The sequence below is a fragment of the Leptodactylus fuscus genome, chromosome 2 (genome assembly GCF_031893055.1).
Source record: "Leptodactylus fuscus isolate aLepFus1 chromosome 2, aLepFus1.hap2, whole genome shotgun sequence".
Classification (NCBI taxonomy): Eukaryota; Metazoa; Chordata; class Amphibia; order Anura; family Leptodactylidae; genus Leptodactylus; species Leptodactylus fuscus.
Window position 1 is genome coordinate 31,850,599 of NC_134266.1, and position 19,404 is coordinate 31,870,002.

The following is a 19,404-nucleotide window of genomic DNA, read 5'->3' on the forward strand; positions in this document are numbered from 1 at the left end:
GAGCTCTACTGTATGTGTGAGGTGACTACAGAGATGGATATAATGTAAGGGTCAGTGCACACAGCGTTTTTTGGCGCTGATTTTTGACACTGAATCCGCCTCAAAATCGGCCTCCAAAAAAGCTTCCCAATGTGCACTGACCCTAAAGCAGTCAGATTGAAAATAAGGAGACAGATCTCTGTAATGAGATATATTACAACATTTCTTATATCAGCTTGTACTATTCATTTATGTAAAGTTGTTTATAACTGGAGGTAAATTAAAAATAAAAAAAAAACTTAAAGGGGCTCGATCACTGGATTTTCTCCATTTTAGATGAACATATGCCTGAATAGTCTTTAAAAAGGCTATTCAGGTCCTGCTAATCGTTTGTTAAAAGCCCCTCCCCCCCGTTTTAATGAATTACCTTTTAAACGTATATGTAAATGCACAGCTCCCTGTGTCTATCATATCATAGATCTACTGTGCACATGGAGATCTACCAGTATGATAGACACAGGGAGCTGCAGCCACTGCTCTGCATAGATTACTACTTAGAAGACAACAAAAGACCTTGTAGTGATGTCATCACAGGGACAAGCCAATCATAGAGGTCCTCTTTAAATACTAAAGAATTGCCTTATAAGTCTCTATATTTATAAGACCATGTTCAGATTTTCATTGTGTATTCTAAAACCAAGTCAACACGTAAAAGCTCTTCCTTTCAAACCCACTCTACAAGTGTGAATGGGTCTGTAGATACAGTATGGGCATGGATTTCTAACGTCGGGTACAGTCACAAAATTTTTCAGCAAATCTGCCCCAACATGACCATTGCATTTAGGATTTTGGATTGTTCTCCATTCTTCTGACTAACCCTCACCATTTCCTTTTCCATGTAGCACTGGTTCTGATGACATGACTCCTATGCACCATACTCACCCTGCATGCGCTGCCTCTACCAGTCTCTATACTTGCACCCTATACTACTAATCGGACCATTGTTTCTTGTGTTTTGCTGTTTGTCTTGAACTAGATTTTTATGGAAAGCCTCTCCCGCCATTGACAATGCGGCAAAGACCCAACAGTGACACACACGATGTCATCTCTTGAGATGCACAACAGGGAATGGTAATTTTTTTACACGTCCTTGCGCTGGTGACCATCCTGTGACATCAGTATTTTATACTTACAGAACTAAAATGATTGGAAGTGATGTCGCCAGTCATTGGTCCGCCAGTAAGTTGGCCGAATGTGGCTTATGGCATGGGCATTGTGGAAGATGGTAAAATGGCACGTCAGCTATAACAACGTGGGACACGACATCTCTCCTCCACTAGAATGTCCAAACTATTTTCATCCAGTATTATGTACTTTTTTTAAAAAATTGTTTTCTTCCCTGGAAATTTTACAGGTTTTAAACGTTTTTTACAAGGTTGTTCTAAGAAGCACAAAGCCTGCTAAGTATTTATAAGGCTCCGTTCCCACGGAGTAACGCGCCGCTCATTTAGACACATAAACACGTGTCAGAGCGAGGCGCTTCAAAACACATCCCATTGACTTCAATGGGTGCCGGCTTATGCGTGCTACACATTGAAATCAATGGGAGGCTTTATAACCCATTGATTTCAATGTGTAGCGCGCGTAAACCAGCACCCATTGAAGTCAATGGGATCTGTTTTGAAGCGCCTCGCTCTGACACATGTTTACGTGTCTAAATGAGCGGCGTGTTACTCCGTGGGAACGGAGCCTTATTGTCTCACAATGGCTATTTGTCCTCTGTCTAAAGGATAGGTAATAACTGTGTGATCGCGGGGACCACCACCAATCAGTAGAATGAGGGACTGAGCCCCCCATTGTGCCTCATTACATCACTACAAAGAGGAGGAGTATAATGGCGGAGTGGTCACGTATTGGGTGCTGCTTATTTCTTGCCAGTACGGATGGAGATAGCAGATTGTAGCAATTAGCCGTTCTCATGGTCTCAATCGACATTGAATAGAGCCACATGGTACACGCCCATTCAGACTCCTCCTCCCCCTTGCAATGAACAGACAAGAGGGAGGAGTCTACCGATGAATGTGGTTTCAAGTTATCACACCTTTATCGCCAATCCTATGGGTAAGAGATAATCCGCTATTGTGAGACAAACCATTTATGGCTGGGTTCACACTCTCACGGGGTGAAATTCCATGTATGTAAATATGAATCCTTTTCGGATGTGTGAGCCCGGCCTAAGTGGATTCCTTATGATGGTACAAATGCAATTAATTTATTCATGAGACTTGGGAGGTGCCTCTGTCTTTTGTAAAACCAAGTTGGAACCAAAAAAAAAAATATATAAGGCTGTAATCAGACAGTGCAATTTTATTGCAGTTTTTTAATGCATTTGTTTTTTTTTTTATCTAAAACTGGGTTTGGCTCTAAAGTGAAGACAGGAAAAGATTTTCCTTTCATATTTCTCCTCCCTTTATTCGCCAATCACCATTTTGATTGAAATTGTTGGAAAACTGCACTGTGTGAACAAGGCCTAAGTGTGTCAGTCTTGCTCATAGCAGCCAAACCGATTCCCTCTGTAATATGTTCACAGGCTGTATCTGCTTGGCTGCTTTGACACCTTTTTTCTTGATATGGGAACACTTTTTATATATAAAGGCCACATTTTCTGGGCAGTTTTGCAGTTTTTATGCAATGCCTGCAGTCTCTTTGCCCCTTCTTGCATATGCGTAGTACTGGTATTGAGGAACCTCCTTAAAGGGATCCTATCATTAAAAAGCAATTTAATGTGACGAACACGTAGGGATAGCCTTAAGAAAGACTATTCTTCTCCTACCTTTAGATATCTTCTCTCTACCACCGTTCAGTAGAAATCCCGGTTTCCGTCTGTATGCAAATGAGTTCTCTCGCAGCACTGGGGGCCGGCCCCAGCGCTCAAACAGCACTGGGGGCGTCCCCAATGCTGCGAGAGAACTCTCAAGCGCCGCTCCATCTTCTTAGGAACGGTCTCTTCACGAGTCTTCTTCCGGCACTGGGGGTCAAACTTCTAGGCCTCGGGCAGAGCCGACTGCACATGCTCACAGGCCACAAGAAAATGGCCACTTCCTGTGTAAGTAAGATGGAGGCAGCGCTGGATAGTTCTCTCACAGCATTGGGGACGCCCCTACTGCTGTTTGAGCGCAGGGGACCACTCCCAGTGCTGCAAGATAACTCATTTGCATAATTATGAAAACCGGGATTTCTACCGAACGGCGGAGCGTAGAAGACATCTAAAGGTAGGAGAAGAATAGCCTTTCTTAAGGCTATCCCTACGTGTTAGGCTGTACTCACACAGAGTAACGCCAGGCGTTTTTTGTGTGTTTTTTGCACTTAGCGCCGCATTAACGCCGGGCAACGCCACCGCATAATAGCGCGGCGTTAACGCTGCGTATATGCGGCGCTATGTGCAAAAAGCACACAAAAAACGCCTGGCGTTACTCTGTGTGAATACAGCCTTAGTCACAAAAAATGCTTTTTAGTGATAGGATCCCTTTAAAGGGGTTGTCTGGGAAGTTTTACTACCATAATTGATCTGGCCGATTCTGTATTTTTTCCCGTATTGGGACTGCATATATTTTTGTGACAATTTCTCCATATCATTTCAGTATTCCTGGCCTTTACTATATTTATGTAGCCACTATCTTTCTACTGCTATATATAATCCTCACTGGTACTGTATATAATAATTGTATAGAATTTTATCAAGAGTATTGGTACACTACAAAACCTGCAGTAAAGAAACCTGAATGATACAAAGTGCAGTGTGTTTATTCCTCTATATTGTGTATGTCTCTATGGGATGATGTGTGGGACCATGTACTGAACAGAGCTGAGGTCTGGGGCGGTTATCTATATCCCTTGGCACTCCGCTGTATGGCATGGCATGGCATGGCTCTTGTCCCACAGACTATAATAGTATAAGGTGACTAGGACACTGGCCCACATTTACTAATACAGTCTGAAAACATGCAACATTTATCCCAATGGTCCAGGTTGTATGATCAATGTGGCACGCGTGAATTTCTAGATGGGCAACCTATTGATTGTGCCAGATTTGCACCACTTGGCATACTCTTAGTCTACATCTGCACCGGATATCCATTGTACCTACTCCATAGAAGGACGGACCATAAAATAAGTGGACACGAACAGAGCCTGAGGAACTCTAGCTATAATGGGAGTCTAGTGAGTGTCCGTTCTTTTTTTAACTGAAGATATTGGCTTGCAGGACGTTTTTGGCTGGCCGTTTTGGACAAATCTGCACCAGACTGACACCCGGTACAGATGCATGAACATCCTGAGATACACCCAATTCTTTAAGAACTAAAGGCCTCTTTAATTAAATTAGTTGTGTGAAGTGCAGCCAATGAATAAGCCTACCTACACAGGAACGTGTTAAACTATGGGTCTGTGCAAAACCTGCATGGACGGATCATGTATAGAGATGAGCGAGTAGTTAAATACTCGATATTCGTTTTGAGTAGTCCCTCAATATTCGACTACTCAAATCGAATATCGAATCCTATTATACTATATGGGGGAAAAATGCTCATTTCAGGGGTAGGCAACATTCAATCAAACTGAACTTACCAAGTCCACGAGTGAGGGTTGGGCTGGATCCTCCGAGAAGTCTTCTCCGCGCAGTGTCCCCGCGGCGTCATCCGGCAATGAATTCACTCTGCCAGGCATCGGGCCTGGGTAGAGACGACTGCGCATGTCCGCACTACAAGAAAATGGCCGCTTACAGTCAAAGCGGCCATTTTCTTGGAGCGCGGGCATGCGCAGTCGGCTCTGCCCATGGCCGATGCCTAGCAGAGTGAATTCATTGCTGGATGACGAGGCGAGGATGCTGCACGGAGAAGACTTTTAAAGGTAGGAGAAGAACCAGCGTTGATTGGCTGACTATATAGCTTTCAAATTTTTCCATTCGAATAGCACTTGATCGAGTACGAGTATTTCGAATACCGTAGTATTCGATCAAATGCTACTCGCTCATCTCTACTCATGTATGATATTCATATGCCATACATGGATTGATTCATTTACTGTATCTGGACACAGGCGGTTTGCTTTCAAAACCCATTGAAATGAATGGGTTATAAAACTGAGCGCCGGGAAGCCGTCCCCTATGCAATTTTTCTGGGGAATAGGACGAAGACGGCCACAAGTGTGAACACCCCCTTAGCCATCCACCTGGCTGTTGTTCTGGTCCTCCGAGAGACCAGAATGATATAACATCAGTCAGAACCGAACCCCTCCTGTCTAAGGCTTCATTCGCACAGAGGAAAATGGCGCTTTAGTTGGCGCTGAATTTTCCACGCTGAAAAAAAAAAAGCCATTGATTCAATGGGTTCCGCTAGTGGAAAAAAAAAAAGCTAGCGGCACCTATTGAAGTCAATAGGAGGCTTTTTTTTTCAGCGTGGAAAATTCAGCGCCATATAAAGCGCCATTTTCCTCCATGTGAATGGACCCTAAGATGTGATGGGACCCTAAACCCGGCCCCTCACGTGTCTTCATTATATGAGGATTTATTTCACCCATTCCTTAACCCTTTAATGACTGACAATATGCCTTTACTGTGTTACAATACAACTTATAAAGTAATAAAGCCTCTCCCCACCTCTCCCGTGTTTTTTTTAGGGACTAGTGCAAGCCATGTACAGTTTTCCAGCTTTTATTATCATTTTACCACATAATAGTTACTGTGTGTATATTTATTATAATGTAAAACATCCCAGAAAGGGAGAGATTAGCCTAAACAAATATGGCCGCCTGAGCTTCAGTGACCCACAGCAGCTGTTGCTATAGTAACTGTGTCACCAGACGCTCCTCAGCCGGGAGACATGACCTTATACTACATCTCTGCTTGGACTACATTTCCCACAAGGCAGCGGGTCCGGAAGTGACGTTCGGTATTCAAAGTTGTCACGTGATAGTTCTCGCACTTGGATTTGACCCTTTCGATGCCGGAGTGTTTTTGCTGTGTGAGTTCCTACACGTGCTTAGAGGTTGCGGGACGTGTCTGTCTGTATTACACAGTATGAGAGGTGAGTGCTCGTAATATGGAGACCGTGTCACCGTCCTCATGTACAGGCGCTTCCACATCTACAGACACTTCTCCTATGACTCCTGTGTTTCATCCCCTGACTGATATCATAATTATTATGTGTATGGGAATCTTCAGTGACGTAATGGAGATGCAGATTTACATATCTCCTCTCCTAATTACAGCTGTGCATTAGTATATATTATATATACCTCTCACGGCACTGAAACAGAAGCTAAACCTGCCCACTTTGGCTCTACCCAGTTGTAACTTTATCCCTAGTGTTCCTGATATGGCATCATGCCCCTTGTGGTCCCCACACAGTGTAATGGCCTCCTGAAGCCCTTGTAGTGTAATGCCCCCCACAGTAACCTTCTCCCTCAATGTGACACCCAAAGTACATTGTCCCCCTTAATATGGGCCCAGCAATATAATGTCCCCTTTAAGGAGGTCCCCCTAGTATAATGATCCCTTTAATGTGGACCACACAGTATAATTTCCCCCTTAAGCACCCACAGTATAACTTCCCCCTTAATATGCACCCCACAATATAATGATCTGCTTACGGTGGGCCCTAAAGTATAATTTCCCCCTTAAGATGGGCACCACAGTATAATATTCCCTTTAATATAGGCTCCACAATATAATGTACCCTTTAAATTGGGTCCCCTAGTATAATGTCCTCCTTAAGGTGGACCGCACAGTATAGTTTTTCCCCTTAATATGGCACCCACAGTATAATGACCCCGTTAAGATGAACCCCATAGTATAATGACCCCCTTAAGATGGGCCGCACAGTATGATATTCCCTTTAATATGGACCCCACAATATATTGTTCCCTTTAAGGTGGGCCCCCCAGTATAATTTCCCCCTTAATATGGGCCCCACAATATAATGACGCCCTTAAGATGGGTCCCAAAGTATATTGTTCCCTGAGTATTCATTCTGTACTCTACAGGTAATAGACTGGAAAATGACATTGGCGTTTCCCTTTAACACCTTTCAGAAACCAGAGTGTGCCCATCATGTCAGTGTGCAGTATCTGCATTCAGTCCTAATAGCCACCCGCCATGTGTATTATTACCTGACATAGCACTGCACAGTGTCAGGTGTGATACTGCGCCCTTTGCGTCACACAACGCCACGCCATTATCTCGTGATCTCCCAGTAGCCGGATGATTCATGGAAGCAGATCATGTGTCTCAGGAGAATAAGGAAGAAACTTCATTGCACAAGTCTCTTATTAAAGGGAAGAATCCATCCACCCATTCAAAAGTTAAAGGGCTTGTCCAGTCAAAAATGGACAACCCTTTTAACATTTAAATCGGGCGGGGGCATTGAATAAAATTTTGAAAAAATACATAATGCATACTCGCCTGTCCCCGATGCTCTGGTATCCTCCCACACGTTCTTCTGCTTTGGCGGGTCTCTTCCGACACAGTCACATGACCAATCTGCGGCCTAAGGAAGAGGATCCGTGATGTCACAGGTAGTGACATTCAGACCCTTCGCCAATCAGTGGCTTGAGCGGAACTCTGGAAGAGTCCCGGGAGAGCAGAAGAACCGGGACATGGGAGGACACCGGAGCAACGGGGACAGGTGAATATGCATTTTTATATTTTATTAAATTCCCCCGGCTGATTTAAATTTTAAAATGGTTGTCCCTTTGTTCCAGGACAATCCCTTTAAGGTAATATGTAAATTATCCTTATTCTCCAAGTGGGAGTTTTTTTCTCAGAGAAAATTGAAGGTTACCACCCAGTTGAAGAATAAGCTAATTAACCTATAACCTTCCAATGAGTGGACAGATTTTTGGAGAAAAAAAATAAAAACTCCAAATTGATCAGGGGTAAAGTGGAAATCAAGATTGAGATGTAGCCGGTTCTTCCCGATTCTGCTTACCCAGTTATTAAATATTCTACCACATTGCAGAACTGAGGAGAAGAGGTGCCCCAACCCGGTCCTGACACTCAGCCCTATCATTGTCTTGCTTGTTGGCCGCAAGTTGCCTTAGACCTGCACCCTACAAGCTGCCAAGAACACAGAGAAGACGTCTGCAACACAACCTTCTAACCGTGGTCCTGGTTACTTATAGGCCACCGGCCCAAAGTGACTGTGACTATGTGTGTCAGGATAGATAGGGTACAACAAGGGACACTAGGGGGAATAATAAAGTAGGGAGTCAGGGGGTGTTGGGGGAATATTAATTTTGAGGAACATAATTCATGTAAGGGAACATTAATGACGGGCATGAGATTCCTTGGGGTACAGGAGGCATTGTAGGGGGCTCCAAAAAGGGGCACGGCCTCTTTAAAAATTTTGCAACACACTTTGCCATGACATCATCTTGGTGGCAGTACAAGCTGCCAAGGAATCACAGGATCGCATGCTAAAGACAGTAGCAGCATTCAGACTTTCTTCTGTCCTTACCCTGATATTGGGGTTCATTCACACAGGGCAAGAGGGGGCGGATTGTGATGCCGAATCCAGCTCAGAATCCGCCCCCTCACAATAGAGGTCTATGTAGACCGTAAGGCCTCGTTCACACGGTGTAACGTGCCGCGTGATGTGGCACGTGTACGCCGCGGGACCCTTTGCGTGCCGTACATGCTCCCATTGATTTCAATGGGAGCGGGGATCGTATGCGCTGCGCTAGTTTGCGGCCGTGAATAAATGCACGGCCGCAAACTAGCGCGGCGCATTCGATCCCCGCTCCCATTGAAATCAATGGGAGCATGTACGGCACGCAAAGGGTTCCGCGGCGTACACGTGCAACATCACGCGGCACGTTACACCGTGTGAACGAGGCCTTAGCTGACTTTTTTTCCGTAAGCGGTATGTTCCGGCTCACAGAAAAAAGAAGCGAGCTGCCCTTTCTTCAGGCGGACTCCGCGGCTGATTCAGCTCCGCGTTTGCCTCGCCTCGCCCATTCATTTGAGCCTACTCCGGAGGGTGAAGCCGCAACAGTCGTGGCAGGCGCATTTTGGTCCAATTCTGATGTGGCTTCCCACATCAGAATCAGGAGCAAAATGCGCAGCGCTTATCCCCATGTGAACTAGCTCTTATTGGGAAATTATGTTTTTTGTGCTATTTTAGTGCTGTTCAATAATACCTGGTTTTGTGTGTTTTATGTTTTCGGTGTCCTGTGCAAACAGATGGCAAGATTGAAGAGACAGATTTGCCGGGTGGTGCTGGATTACTTTGATAAAACCTATACAAATGAGTTGGGGGATCAGTGGCAAATAGTCAGGTAAGTATAATAAGAAAGTTAGAAAATCTTTGCAGAAGTCAGGCCATTTATTAAAACTGCTTCCAAAACATCTTTGCTACATGACATTACCACAGTCCTCTGAGCCAATCAGGTGTATTACACCACGTGTGCCCCAGGAGGGGAAAGATCTATTTTTAAAGGGATTCTATCACTAAATAGCTATTTTTTCTGCTTTAGACATTGGAATAGCCTTTAGAAAGGCTATTCGTCTCTTATCTTTAGACGTGGTCTCCGTGGCGCCGTTCCTTAGAAATCCTGGTTTTTACCGGTATGCTAAGGAGTTTTCTTGCAGCAATGGGGACGGGCCCCAGCGCTCAATCAGCAATGGGAGCGTCCCCACTGCTGCCCGAGAACTCTCTCCAGCGACGCCTCTTTCTTCAGATGCATCCTCCCCTTCTCTCGTCGTCTTCCTTCTGCATCATCTCCGACGCCTTTGCAGTCGGCTCTGCCAGAGAGACACTAGTGGAGCCGACTGCGCATGCCAGCCGGTGGCCATATTTTCAAGGCCGCAATTGCGTGCACATGCGGTACGTTGCTCGAAGTCTTCACCAAACAGAGTGTACAGCGCATGCTCAATATGGTCTGTACAGCCCTCGGACGCGTGAGTGAAGTCATCCAGGCTTAGGAGGGCAGTACAGACCTTACTGAGCATGCACCGTACGCTCTGTTCGGTGAAGACTTCGAGGAGTGTACTGCGTGTGCGCGCAATTGCGGCCTCGAAAATATGGCTACCGGCCGGCATGCGCAGTCGGCTCTACTTAGTGTCTCACTGGCAGAGCCGACTGCGCAGGCGTTGGAGATGACGCAGAAGGAAAATGACGAGAGAAGGTGGAGGATGCAGCTGAAGAAGGAGGCGTCGCTGGAGAGAGTTCTCGGGAAGTAGTGGGGACGCCCCATCGCCGTTTGAGCGCTGGGGCCCGCCCCCATTGCTGCGAGAGAACTCATTAGCATACCGGTAAAAACTGGGATTTCTAAGGAACGGCGCGGTGGAGACCACGTCTAAAAGAGACGAATAGCCTTTCTAAAAGGCTATTCCAACGTCTAAAGCACAAACAATAGCTAATTAGTGGTAGAATCCCTTTAATTCGTTTTACAGATTCTAAGTATAGATAGATTTTGTTCTATATACATGTATTTGCCCCATGATGTATATTTGTGGATTGTTCCATTATTATTACAGTTGTGCATTTAGACTGTAGAATAACTTACATGTATAACTACATACCTGTAATTCACAGAGAAGTGCTGACCACCCCCGGCCTCTGGCAGTATGCAGTGTTACTAAATAATCTCCAGTCCAGTTTGGAGACCCTGAACAATCTATTGGTGCACAACTACCACCAGCTCACTCACCAAACCTTTCCAGAGTCACTGAAGTGCTATATCAATAGAAATCCTGGAACGTTTCCTTCACAACGCCATCAAGCCGGCAAGATTAAAGCGTATTATATACTGAATGCCTCTTCGCTGCTCCCAGTCTTAGCGTTAGATGTCAAGCATGGAGAGACTGTCCTGGATATGTGCGCTGCCCCCGGTGGCAAGTCTATAGCACTACTGCAGTGTGCGACACCAGGTAACGGCCTCTGATTTTTATGATTCGTACATAATATTAAAAATAATAATTTTCATTTGTTTTAGAGTTGATGATCACTATGTCATGTTCCGTAAAAATTTTACCAAAATTTTGAGCAATGAAATTACAATTATTGCAAATACTTGTCTTCAAATAATATGTACAATAATATGTGTGTGTGTGGGGGGGGATTTAGTATGTTGTGATCTGCACATCAGGAGGATGCATATCAAGGGATAGCATCGGTCAAGGTTTGGGGGTTTGGGACAAATATAAAAATAGAGGGGCTGCGATGATGTAGTAAAAGTTGAATCCCTTTGGATTAAATAGTGTGTACACTCCTGTAGCCGATGTTTTTTTTTATTATTGCAGTACACCTACAATAAAGAACAACTTTGTAAATGATTCTTTTTATTTATATGCTCACAATGTACATTTTTCCCTATTAGTATGTCTTTGGATTATGGGAGGAAATCTGCATGCAGAAGACAGAAACCTGTCATGCTGAGTCCGGCCGTGAGCGCCGATGAGCGTTTTATGCTCTCCGCGGCGAAACTTTTTTTTTTTAACCCGGACACAGAGCATTGCATGTCCGACAGTTTCGCCGCGGAGAGCATAAAACGCTCAGGACTGTTTGCAATGTTGTTTTATTTTTCATTGTAGATGCATTGCAATAGTTTAGCAAGCTCTTGTGAAGGTGCGCATAGCCTTTAACTGGGAGATTTACATATCTTTGAGCAATGCCAAGGAGGTGAAATCAATAGGCCTGTAATACACTTATTTATTGATTTCACTCCACGCCAGTACATCATTAGAGCTATGAGAGGTGTAAGTATTACATCCCAAGGGACCGGGAACTAATGCTGTAATTTGTAATTCACAGCTAGCGCTGCAATTTTAGAGGGAGACATCTGAAACCAGACTCGGGCCCTGTTTTAAGTATTAACGAATATACACCTCCAAAAGAAGGTGATGTGATCTTCGCTGGTCACATGGCACTGCAGCAGTTTAGTCTCATTCAAGTGAATGGGGCTGAGCTGCAATACCAAGCAAGGCCCCTACATTATGTGTGGCAATGTGTTTATTATCCAGTGACGAGGCCGATGCTCTCACCTAGTCGCTGAAGCTTTTTCAACCGGGATCCCTGGTGTTGGACCCCCACAAATCACATACTGATGGCTGATCCAAAATATAGGTCATCATTAGGTAAGCCCCAGAAATACTCTTTAGGCCTCATGGGGTTTTCATAGTTATCACATTAACCCATTCATTTCTATGGCCCCATACACATGGCTCATAGGGCTTTGTACCTGGGGCATAACTTAGGACAAGTCCTTTTCCTCTCCATTATGCTGCACGGGCTCACTGAGATCAGTGCTTGGGGCCTTGGCGATGTGGACAGGACACAGATGTCATCAATGTACCGCCGTTGCCGTTCAGTCACAACCCGAATCGCGCGCTTGTCGCCTGTAGTTCACATACAAAGATATGGGATCAAATAGTATATGTTTCCAATTTAATGACTAACAAAAAATGATGACATATTGCGAGCTTTCGGAACTGCTATAAAGTTCCTTCATCAGGCTGATATACCAGAAGGAACCTTATAGCAGTTCCGAAAGCTCGCAATATGTCACCATGTTTTGTTAGCCATTAGAAAGGTATCAAACTACCGAGGACTCTCAATCTTTACACTTCATATCCACTGGCTAATACGGTACAAAGATAACATTTTTCTTATACGTTTCCAATAATAGTGAAATAAGAATTCGTTTTTTTACCTGTTTTACCTCTGTAGGAGAATTTTTGTCAAGCATTTTCTGCAGTAACAATTGTCACGTATATTTTCATACTGGTGGGGCCGTGTCCCTATAGTAGCGTCTAGGATTCCGAATCCTAAAGGGACTCCTCTGCCGCCTGCTAGGCTTTCAGTGCAGTCTTGTAGGTGGATTTAAAGGTCTGATAAAGTCTTTATATTACATTGAAAGCCATCTTAAAAGGATTGGGGATAAGATATGACAAAGCATTGTCTGCTGAGATGGAGAGGTGCTTTCTATCAGTACAGATTATTCAGCCGCTTGTTGTCACTTCTCGCTCGTCTTTACTTGCCGCCAAGTCTTTTGTGCTCTCATCCATATCTGGATTTATGAGCGATATCACATTCTCATTACTTCTCTGATCTCTTTCATACCATCACTTATTTTTGTCCAGTATTTATGGAAGGTTACTGTACGATAGTGAGCGTGTAACATTCAGGTATACACCAGTAGACATGCGAAAGACACACTTACATGCCTTAGATTGTACAAAGATGGTGTCACTGTGAAGGGGATCTCTACATTTTTTTAAGGGTATGTTCCCAGGCAGATACGGCCTCAAAAGCAGCTCCAAATTCAGCCATGAATCTGCCCCCCCCCCCATTGTATTCAATGGGCGGAAGAGCTCGAAGCAACACACGGAAAAAGTAAGCGTCTGCTTGATATTGCCGTGGCTTCCGTGGATTATTCACCTGCAGAGCCCGGATTCGCCCCATTCATCTGAGCCTAAGATGCAAGTGAAAGCTTGAGAGTCAGTAAATGGTGGAGAAGAATTTGAAGCTGAAGTCGTCTCCGCTTCCTATTCTCTTTCCTCCATGTGCACATACCCTAATTCTACATGGATTCATTTATTAAAGGAGTTTTTAAGCTGGTAATATTTCTTTAAAACAAAGTCATACTCCTGTCACTGAACCCCGCCAGTCCAGTGTCAATGGTACCTGGTCTTCAGCGTTGGCCCTCAGTCACATAGAAGTAAATGGAACATAGGCTAAGCATGCCCACCACCATTATCTTCACATGAGGCACTCCAGAACTCGTTCTCCCCCATTCTTTTGGCTGGTGGGGTCCCCTTTTATTCACTGTATAATGGTACGAGACCATGCATGTAATATATTAAATCTATGTCTATGTAAAACAGCTGTGACTGCTATAAAGGTTGGAGACTATCTGTGGATGTCTCTGGAAGGTTTTATTAATTGTCGGACTGACTCCTGTGGTGGTCTTGGATTAGTTGCTGTAGTTTTGCTTGCCAATATTACCATGACATGATCAGGGAGAACAATGCACATCGCAAAACTTTTTCCAGGGTGTCCATGTTCAATGTCTTTTGGCAAGGCCATTCCACTTTATGATTGTGATACATCCACTTTTGGTACGTGCCATGCCACTTTTTGTGATGTGGGACATGCAATGTGCCAGTCATGTCCCTTCTTTGTAGCTTGATCAGCACATAAAGGGAGATTTGCTCATTCTTCCAGTAGATTTGCCCACTCTTCCGGGAGTTTTGCCCACTCTTCCAGTAGATTTGCCCACTCTTCCGGGAGTTTTGCCCACTCTTCCAGTAGATTTGCTCATTCTTCTAGTAGATTTGCCCACTCTTCCAATAGATTTGCCCATTCTTCCAATAGATTTGCCCACTCTTTCAATAGATTTGCCCACTCTTCCAGTAGATTTGCTCACTCTTCCAGTAGATTTGCTCACTCTTCCAGTAGATTTGCTCATTCTTCCAGTAGATTTGCCCACTCTTCCAGTAGATTTTCCCACTCTTTCAGTAGAATTGCTCATTCTTCCAATAGATTTGCCCACTCTTCCAGTAGAATTGCTCATTCTTCCAATAGATTTGCCCACTCTTCCAGTAGATTTGCTCATTCTTCCAGTAGATTTGCCCACCCTTCCAGTAGATTTGCTCATTCTTCTAGTAGATTTGCCCACTCTTCCAGTAGATTTTCCCACTCTTTCAGTAGAATTGCTCATTCTTCCAATAGATTTGCCCACTCTTCCAGTAGAATTGCTCATTCTTCCAATAGATTTGCCCACTCTTCCAGTAGATTTGCTCATTCTTCCAGTAGATTTGCCCACCCTTCCAGTAGATTTGCTCATTCTTCTAGTAGATTTGCCCACTCTTCCAGTAGATTTTTCCACTCTTCTAGTAGATTTGCCCACTCTTCCAGTAGATTTGCTCATTCTTCTAGTAGATTTGCCCACTCTTCCAGTAGATTTGCTCATTCTTCTAGTAGATTTGCCCACTCTTCCAGTAGATTTGCTCATTCTTCTAGTAGATTTGCCCACTCTTCCAGTAGATTTGCTCATTCTTCTAGTAGATTTGCCCACTCTTCCAGTAGATTTTCCCACTCTTTCAGTAGAATTGCTCATTCTTCCAATAGATTTGCCCACTCTTCCAGTAGAATTGCTCATTCTTCTAATAGATTTGCCCACTCTTCCAGTAGATTTGCCCATTCTTCCAGTAGCTTTTCCCATTCTTCCAGATTTGCCTACTCTTTCAGAACTTCGGGAAGCCTTCTCTGCTTTTATGGAAGCCTCACTTTTTTGGGGGGAGATTTGGCAAATATGGGTGTCAAAGACATTGTTAGATTCATCACATCACATTTTGGCCATTCGGATTTCTTTAAGGGATCTTCTGAAAACTCCCATCTTTCCAACTCTCCCATTCACTTCAGTGGGAGTCAGGAGCAGCTTTTTTTCTGCTAGCAGAAGCTTCCCTTCAATTCCGATGATCATTGAGCAGTCCGGCCATTGGGACAGAATGGATTGGAAGCCCTCATAGAGGTGAATGCATCGCGAAAGGCACTCTGATGCCACTCCAAGTCCATTCCACTATACAATCGGCTCCCACATTGGACGGCACGCTCAGTCATATGCATGGGGCTTTACTTTGAGCCAGAATTTTTGTCAACGTTATTTTGGCACTATATATAGTCGTAACCACAATAGTAAATGTGGGCCAATGTGACGTCTTGAGAATGAAGCACCTCATACTCATCATTGTGTATTATTATAGGCATTTAGTGCTCAGATCCTGCAGTTTTTCACCCATCTTCCCCGTTTGTGCGATGCCCCTTCCCTGCCTCCTATCTGCACGTGCGGTTATACGGACATATTGCCATCTCAGAAATGACATTTTGGAGAGAGTGATAGTGGAGTCAGTCGGGCGCAGGGGAGACAATAGTCCTTATCTAGCTGCCAAGATCATCTCACTTGTCAGACTCTTTGCTGTGCTGGGGCTCGGCATCTGAAGTGCATCATCTCTCCAGCAGTGATTAATGTTACACAGTGTCAGGCAGGAACTGCTTAGTAGGACGTTATGGGGAAATGAGCTGAAAGAGACATGACCACTTTCTGCAACCGCATCAGCACTTTCCATATTCCTGCTCTGTAATTAAGTACCGGTAAGTTCTTAAGCGTTTTACCTTGAGCTAATTGTTTTACATTGTCTTTTTTGGTTTCAAGGTGTATTGATAGGTCTCCCGCTGGCTCCAAAGTTCTTTGTATTTCCTAAAAACCTTTGTTGAGGTCAAATCATAATACCCCAGAGATATGCTGTCTGTAAAGGAAAAATAATTAACAGGCCAAGATCGGCCTCCGCCATCTTTTAGCCTGGAGAATCATGAAGACACATGGTGGTCGTGTATCAAAATGGATTCTACTTTAATGGTGGCTAGAACAAAGTATATATCACATGGCATAGACAGAACAGGATTGGCTAGTAGAATTAGCATACATCTATTGGTGGAGAAGTTTGTAACAATAGCCCTGATGCATATCTATTGGATAAGAAACTGGAGAGAGGACACACCCCCCTGAGGGCTGGCTTTACTCTAAAATGGAGTCTTGTGAGCACATGGTAGCCGCATGTATCAATCAAAATGGCAGCCATCAGCACATGTCTCAAATACACATCCTAGATGTCTATCTCATGGTATTCTAAAGACAATAGACATCCTTGTTGGAGACAATTAACTTAATTACCCTTCTCTTGTCCCTTTATCTTAAAAAGGGTCTTTGGTCTTTGATCCTTTCCTAACAATGCCCGTGGTTCCTGCCGAACTGTCTCCATTTTAATTAGTTTCTTTGTAAGATAGCATCACCCAATACACAGAGCATAGTATTTACATAACCAGTCTGGCAAGATCCAAACTGCATCTCTCTGGGAGAGAGAGATGGACAGATAGAACCATCTCAGCCCCCACCTCTATACACAATTTTTCATAAGATATTATTGTTCCCCCACAATTCCCCCATTAAGACATTTATTATTTTTCATATCAGATGAGTACGTTCACTTAGTTCCCTAAATGCCAGCCCTGCTGGATTCCCCATCTGATATTTTTTTTTATAAATGTCTACCACTTATATCTATCTTTATCATAACATCTATTAAAACATATCAAAATTAACTTGAAAGAAAATACTATATACACAATATGCCCATGGCAATTTGTACAATGTTTTGCCATATCCCCATTATCCTTTTAGGAAAGCAAAACAAAAAAAAAAACAAACAAATAATGTCCATTTCTTCATTCCTGCCGTGATTCAGGAATCTTTGTATAATGGGAAGCAGGTATCCTCCAATTTGACGGAGGTGGCAGTTGTCATCAGCACTTAGGAGGGGCCGTCTTTCTGATATGTCTTTTCACTATCACCCAATCACCACCTGCAAGCTATGTGCTCCTGGAAAAAATCAAAAGATCAAACAGGGTCTAGAATAGAAGAAAACGCCTGTTCATGTGTTACTTTCAGTCTTTGACACAAGTTCTGGACATAGCCGGCAGTACTTATCACACTTAAGTTGTGAAGTCTGGGGAAAATACAACCCTTAGTCTAAGCACCCTTCCATAAAGCACCTTGAGTGTGCACTTGAACCTTTTCTACTTTGCCTGAACTCTGCTCAATCCCCAATACATACATTATTTTATTCATTATTTCACCTGTGAAATGTGTCCCTCTATCAGACTCTCTCATCTCAGGTATCCCCAATCTACACACAAGCTCAGATATCAATTTCTTGGCAGTTACCTGCGTTGTTGCTCGGCTGATCCAACCTGAGAACAAAATACACACAGACCAACACATATTTGTATGTTGTAAATTCAGGCAATTGTATGTAATGGATACAGGGGTTTTGGTGTGCATGCGGTGTGTCTTAACTACCTGTCCTGGATTGTGTAGAGCACATATGTGACATGCTTTTACGTGATTCCCTGCAGCCCTTCCAACCTGAGGCAAACTATAGTTTACCCACTAATGACTCCATGGCATTTCAAGAGGCGTGCACCTTACCGTGGGCCAAACCAGCCATTTGGGGGTACACTGATTTATCCCCCATTTTCACATTCTCTGGCACCAGCCTTTGTCCATTTCTCAATTTCCTCACCAGTCACCTTAGAGTACAGCCCCTTGGGGTCTGCTATTTTTCTCACCTGGTTGAGACCCTTCCATGGCGGTAGTGCCGCTGCTTACTCAGCCTATTTCCAATACTCTCAGGGTCTCTTCCCTTTGTGTGAGCTCTGACTTTCACAATTGCCAACTGCTTAGGGAGCAATATGGCCATATCTCAACTGACTTGCTAAGTTTCCTTTCTTAATTGGTTTGCCCTGTGCCATCAGGAAGTTCCTAGACCTCCATATTGGACCATAACCATGTGCAATGCCAAAAGCATACCAGGAGTCAGTGTAAATGTTTGCTGTGCTATCAGGCTTCTATAAGGTCAGCCTCTTATACTGACATGTGTGGTGGAAGGGCTTCTTATACTATGGTGTCATGTATAATGACTACAGCATACCCTGTATTCAAATTTGCCTTTTTCTGTTAGGTACCTGGAACCGTCCACAAATATCTCATAGTCAGGATTCTCCAATGGGGCGTCAGTGACATGACCGAAGCCGCCTCTTCTGAGAGGGAGTTTAAAAATATCTCATCTACCAAATATCTCATTATCTACTCCCCCCCTTTGAATCATGAACTCCTACTGGTATAAGAGTTGCAGGATTCAAAAGTCAAATAACGCTGAAATGAGATGTTTGAGGAGGATGTAGAGCAAATTCCATGTTACTCTATCTTGCCAAAGAAATATGACATCTGTCTATCTGTGTGAGGATTGCCTTACCACCGTTCTGATAGAGGAAAACACATCAGGTTCATGTCTGTCTATCTGTGGCACAAAGAATAAAAAAAAAAAAATTTAAATTATCAACATACCACAATAATATTCACTTAATCTCCCATAAAACATTTGTCTAATCTTTTTCATACACTGGTGGTTTTTGCTATCACTTCTTTTAGTTAAGGTGATAATAAGAGACACTTCTAATTAGATTTCCAGTGTCTCACTTTAAGCTACACAGGGCAATACAATACTCTATTTACCCTTTAGCCATTATACAATAGGACTTTTGACACTAATTAAGACACTAATTAAGACATTCTGTTGTTTAAGGGTACAGCCATTGTAAGTGGTTGGCTGGCTAAAACTTGCCAAACCTGTATTCAGACTTATTTATACAATCCTAAGTAAATTCAATTCTCTACAACTTCTAATTATTTCAGAATCACAACTAATTCATTAAATGCTCAAAATATATCAGCAGAGAAGGCAAAAACTTTAAGGGATCAATCTATCTCCCCCCTCCCCCGTCATAACAAGAATTTATACACAAAAAC

The 19,404-nt window shown here is 43.6% G+C and overlaps 2 protein-coding genes across 3 annotated transcripts in view; both read left to right on the forward strand.

Moving 5' to 3' along the window:
• ARL13B (ARF like GTPase 13B) overlaps positions 1-1,431 on the forward strand; it is a 42,302-nt gene extending 40,871 nt beyond the window's left edge. The window contains exon 11 of one of the 2 annotated variants that reach the window (XM_075263554.1): positions 1,016-1,431. In XM_075263554.1, the coding sequence (XP_075119655.1) occupies positions 1,016-1,092 (77 nt within the window). In that variant the 3' untranslated portion in view covers positions 1,093-1,431. The remainder of the gene's footprint in view (positions 1-1,015) is intronic. The other variant, XM_075263555.1, reaches the window with a different exon arrangement.
• Positions 1,432-5,972: 4,541 nt separating this feature from the next.
• Positions 5,973-19,404, forward strand: part of NSUN3 (NOP2/Sun RNA methyltransferase 3) — a 47,924-nt gene continuing 34,492 nt past the window's right edge. The window contains exons 1-3 of the mRNA XM_075263561.1: positions 5,973-6,062; positions 9,218-9,312; positions 10,572-10,906. Of these exons, the coding sequence (XP_075119662.1) occupies positions 9,218-9,312; positions 10,572-10,906 (430 nt within the window). The 5' untranslated portion in view covers positions 5,973-6,062. The remainder of the gene's footprint in view (positions 6,063-9,217; positions 9,313-10,571; positions 10,907-19,404) is intronic.